The 5,811-nt window shown below is 39.0% G+C and overlaps 1 protein-coding gene across 1 annotated transcript; it reads left to right on the top strand.

The window, feature by feature from the left end:
* The first annotated feature begins 3,212 nt into the window (after positions 1-3,212).
* Positions 3,213-5,811, top strand: LOC103454894 (transcription factor ICE1-like). Its single transcript, NM_001294038.1, is given in 4 exon segments — positions 3,213-4,331; positions 4,674-4,901; positions 5,098-5,268; positions 5,459-5,811. Coding segments are annotated over 4 exon segments (1,596 nt in total). The 5' UTR covers positions 3,213-3,218; the 3' UTR covers positions 5,543-5,811.

Raw genomic sequence — 5,811 nt, 5'->3', positions numbered from 1 at the left:
GGCCGCCCCTTGGGAGTTCTTAGTAGTAATTGTATACTGCAAGTCTATGACGAGTCGTGTGGTAAATGATGAGTATGAGACGAGCTGTAAACTTAAACAACAATCGAGTAGTATAATGATGAGGATGAAATGAGCTCGTTAAGATGTAGTTCAAACTTTACAAAGGATAAAAACAACAATCAAGTAGTAAATGGATAAGTGGATAAGCATTTGATAAGATGTAGGTCAAACAACAAGCTAGTGTAAATAGAATGAGTATGAAACAAGTTATAAACTAAAAAACAATTCAAAACATTTAAAAAGGGTAAACGAGAGATAAAACAATGGGCGTTTGATAAGCTGTAAACTTAAATAACAACAGAGTGTTAAAAGATGACCGTACGGCAAGTTGTAAACTTAAATTTAGTTGCAACTTTTGAAAAGGGTAAAAACAAGGGGGAGCGATAAAGGATGGCGGTGAGACAGGATATAAACTTAAACAACAGTCGAGTGGTAAAAGATGAGCATGAGACAATTTGTAAACTTAATTGTAGTTCAAACTTCGAAAAGGATAAAAACAAAGATTTAATTGTGAAAACATAAGCATGGGACAGGGTAGAAATTAACATTGGGATTCACCCGAAGAACATTATGTGTTATAGAATATTACCAAGAACATGTAAAACATGCAGCAAACAAAATAGTTGGTGAAACAGCAGCATCACCTTTATAAGCATTTGTAATTATACTAAGCCACCATACTTTTGTCTAATAGTTACCTACCTTGTTCAAGAACAGGAAAAACAGTAAAAACAAAGTGGTTCTGCAGCGAGATTAGAAGTAAACTAGGGTTGCAGATACTCCAATTAAAATTTCCCTAATCTGCAATTTCAATATATTCATATTATGTGTTTAGATTGAACAACTATAAAGCACATTTTCTGTGACATGTGATGTTTGATATATGTTGGGGCACGTAGCAGCATGTTCTTGCTCATGATCAATGCAAGACAAAAAACCAGAAATATATATATATATATATATATATATATATATATATATATATATTGCAGAAAAACATATACAGCTTACTTGTCATGTTGTGAATAGGGACAGGTATCGATTTAGACCACTGACGGAAGATTATAATAACACATCTCAAATAACTTCTCCCACATCTTTTTAATTTTTTAATATTTTTCTATCAAATGTTATTGATGTGTAGAAAATATTAAAAAAATAAAATGGTATGAGAGAAGTAATTTGAGATATGTGAATATAATCTCACTAAATACAATTTCAGCCTATCCTTCCAATTGTTGACATGCATTGGCTTTTATTGACGCAAATTTTGAAGCAAAGGGATAGAACTATCACTATTTTCCTCTATTCAGTGCAACACACACACACGCAGAGAGAGACACACACAGTGGCTTGGCTTTCAGCTGTATTTATGCCTGAGAACAAAATACTTTTGAAACTCTAAGTAGTTTCTTGAATAGTTTGATTCCAAAATGACCTTGGCATCTAGCTATGTTGATCGAATGCAGCGTGTCTTATGAACATATTGGTCGTTTGGTGTCTATATGAGATTGGATTGGATAACATGCTAAATTAATTTAAGGTATATTCAAGAAAGAAATTTTGTCAAAGTTAATATCTCTTTCAGTCCTCAAGAAATGGTAAGATATCAAAACTGCTAAGTCATTCACCTCTACTTTCATTCTTACTTCAACGTACCTTAAACCTAATTGGTTTTTAAATCCAATCTAATCACATCTAAGGCCCTAAACGAGTCCTTTTGGACAAGGCGTGGACCTAGACACCAAATAAAAAGAACCGCCTAGGCCCTCACACATGTCCTGCCTAGTCCCCTACATGCCTCTCAACTAGCGTCTAGGACCTTTTAATTAGAACCTAAGAGAAGGACTTAAATGACACATGTGTAGTATTACTGAGGTATTCAATGCCATGTAAGTTGCTTTTAGTGACAATGGGGTAGGGTAAGTGTGCTGAGCTAGAGGATCGGAGCACACACTATAGTCACCTATGATTGATAAGGATACAAGAGAAGTATTTAGGTTAAATATATCTTACCTTCATCACATAACTTACAACAAAGTGTACCATATGTAATATGTGACCTAGCGTAAAACACATGAGAGGCGTGTGTAACGCATAAGAGTTAGGTGCATAAGAGTACAAAGAGATAAGAATTTCAACAAGAACAATTAAACAAAAAACGTATGATTTGAAGGGAAAGTGCTTATATAGTCTAATCAAGTTAAGGAAAGTACGTTAATAGCCATAACCATAAGTACAAAGTACTAATGACCTAGCTTAACACACATGTGAGGCATGTGTAACGCATAAGAGTTAGGTGCATAAGAGTATAACGATTACTTAAGAGATAAGAAATTTAGTTGGAACACCAGAAAAACTTACAATTTGGAAGGATGGTGCAAATATGGTCAAAACAAGACATGGTTAAGAAACATATATTAGCAGTCGCAAACGTCAGTACAATATTTTAATAACCTAGCTTAACACACATATGAGACATATGTAACGCATAAGAGTGAGGTGAAAAAAAGGTGCTAACACCAAACAAATATTCAACCTTATTTTTGAAAAAAATAATAATAATTGCATTGAAGAACTAAAAACAAATTTTAGAGGGAGAAAGAAGGCTCTCCCTAACACGTGTGAAATATTACCTGTAAATTTGCAATTAACGTTCATATAAAACTCCTCTAATACCAAATGCCATGATTAGAACTCACATAAACCCCTACAAACCTCACACAATCCACCTTCCAAAACCAGTTGAGCTTCTCCTGCAAATCCCGGAATTGCAGAGAAAACCCAGTTCTCCAAAAAGCCGAACCGGAAACGAGGAAGGAAACGCCATGAAAGCTTATCTCCAAAGCTTTCAGTTTTTTTTTTCTCTCACAGTAATAATCATCACATAAATCCAAATGGTGATAAGATTAGATTAGATTCGATTACAGTGTAACGTTCTCCAGAGGCTATCGTGTCAAGAAATCGCCATAAAGCTATGCCCTTTTCCTTCAGCAACCTCCATTTCTTCCTCCCTTAAAAGCTCTCTCACTTTTTGGTTTTTCCTTCAGTCTCAATCGACCCCTTTCGGTTTCTGCTGATTCTGTCTCTTTCCCGAGAAAAACCCAGAAAGGAAAACCCGTTTCAGAATGCTGCCAAGGCTGAACGGTGGTGTTTGGATGGACGACAGGGAGGACAGAGACTCTGTTTCCTGGACTAGAACCTCCGCCACCGCCACCGCCGGCAACACCGAGAACAAGGACGAGATGGGTTCTTCTCTGTCTACCTTCAAGTCGATGCTGGAGGTTGAAGACGACTGGTACATGGCGGCGAATAACAGCATCCAGGGCCATTCAGATGTCGGAGACATCAGCTTCTCGCCGAGCTTTGCCGACCCAGAAAGCTTGCTGCTCAACCCGGTGGACTCTTCCTCCTCCTGCTCACCGTCGTCGTCGGTTTTCAACAATCTCGACCCGAATCAGGTTCATTACTACATGCCTCAAAATCCCAACTTGTCTTCGCTGCTTAATGTTGTTCCTAACAACCCTTTGGATCACGGCTTCGATTTGGGCTGTGACATTGGGTTTCTTGACACTCAAGCTTCGGGTGGCGGTTCGAGTATGATGAACAGGGGAGGTGGGGTTTTATCTGGATTCAATGATTTAAGCTCGAATAGCCAGGTGAATGCTCAGAATTTGGGTTCTAATTTACAGTTTTCGACTACCCGCATGCCTCAAGCTCTTGAAAACAGTTCAAATTTTTCGGGTTTTCGAGGTGTGGATGATGGTTCGGCAAATGCTTTGTTTCCCAATAGGCCTAAGTTACTGAGACCACTTGAATCCTTCCCTTCTGTGGGAGTCCAGCCAACTCTTTTCCAGAAAAGAGCAGCGCTTCGGAAAAACTTAGGCGATGGTGGAGGGAATTTGGGTGTTTTGGGCTCACAAGGGGGCCTGGTTTTGAATGAAGGGGATGAGAGGAAGAGGGAGATGGGTGTGCAGAATGAGAAGAAGAGGAAAATGAGCGGCGCCGATGATGTCGATGATCTGAGTTTCGATGGTTCGGGTTTGAACTATGATTCGGATGAGTTTACTGAGAACACTAAGGTTGATGACGGTGCCAAGAATGGTGGGAACAGCTCGAATGCAAATAGCACTGTTACCGGTGGAGGAGGGGGTCATAAGGGGAAGAAGAAAGGGTTGCCTGCCAAGAATCTGATGGCTGAGAGGCGCCGCCGGAAGAAGCTCAATGATAGGCTGTACATGCTGAGATCCGTTGTTCCGAAGATTAGCAAAGTAAGAATTACTTCACATCGTTTACACAATTTTCTCGTGAATTTGAATATGCAATGATGTTATGTTTTAGGTGATTCATCAGGTCCTAAAAATTCATTAGCAAATTGTTTTTAGCCCTTTCATTTGTTGTACAAGTAGCATCATTTAAAACGCTCCAAATTACTTGATTTCAATTTAAGATGGCATTACTTTCTCTCACGTTCAAACATTAAGCCATTTTAGATGAAAGATTAGTTAGTAAGTCGCTACTTGGAGGATCTACTAAAACGCTTTCGTAGCTTTGTTTTCTTGTGTTTCATGAATATTGTATGATTTGAATGACATTCCGGCATGTGATATCAGATGGACAGGGCCTCAATCCTTGGGGATGCAATTGAGTACTTGAAGGAACTTCTGCAGAGGATCAACAACCTCCACAATGAACTGGAGTCAATCCCTCCTGGATCTGCATTGACACCTACCGGAAATACTTTCCACCCTTTGACACCCACTCCGGCTACTCTGCCAAATCGTATCAAGGAAGAACTTTGCCCCAGCTCATTACCTAGCCCAAATGGCCAAGCTGCAAGGGTAACATCCTCTATGCTTGGAAATTTCTTTTTGCACCTCCTCAATCCAATAGTACAAATTAGACTTTACTCTTAACATCCCGAAACTTTTCTAGTAATTTTACTTTTTGCTAAAAACGCAAAGGGAAACGAGTAATTCTGTTCACTTTAGATCAGGTTTAGATCAACTCTGTTCTGATGTTGATGATTATATGCAGGTTGAAGTTAGGCTGCGAGAAGGACGAGCAGTTAACATCCACATGTTCTGCGGCCGAAGGCCAGGTCTCTTGCTCTCAACCATGAGAACTTTGGATAACCTTGGGTTAGACATCCAGCAAGCCGTCATCAGCTGTTTCAATGGTTTTGCTATGGATGTCTTCCGTGCCGAGGTATCATTCGTTACACTCATCAGTTCTTTATTCATAAAGCATCCCACTAGTATTATAGTCGCCTAACAGTGGTAAGGAGGGTAATGCTCTCCCACCAGACAATCTAACATGTTACGTTATCAGAAATCTTGAAACGTAGTCAATAGTTAATATCGACTGTTTAACAACATAACTTCTCGATATCTTTCAGCAATGCAAGGAAGGCCAAGACGTCCACCCGGATCAGATAAAGGCGGTACTTCTGGATTCGATCGGGTTCCATGGCATGATGTAGATTGCAGCAAAACAACAACTTGAAGTTTGATTTAACCAAAGACTGGAAGGAGACATGCAATTTGTATATGTTTTGCCAGAGCTCAATTGTTTCGTTCAATCAAGTGTTTAATTAGCAGCTTTTGAAGGAACTTAAAACTTTGTAGCTGTCGGTTTTGCTTTGTACCATCAGAAAATTCAGCTCAGTCAGACCTGGATTTACTGATTGTTTCTTAAATTTTCAGCTATTTCTTTCCAGTTTTTAAATAATTTTGTGCTCGAATTACCCCA

The sequence above is a fragment of the Malus domestica genome, chromosome 14 (genome assembly GCF_042453785.1).
Source record: "Malus domestica chromosome 14, GDT2T_hap1".
In the NCBI taxonomy this organism is placed as follows: Eukaryota; Viridiplantae; Streptophyta; class Magnoliopsida; order Rosales; family Rosaceae; genus Malus; species Malus domestica.
This window is presented reverse-complemented; position numbering and strand designations above follow the sequence as displayed.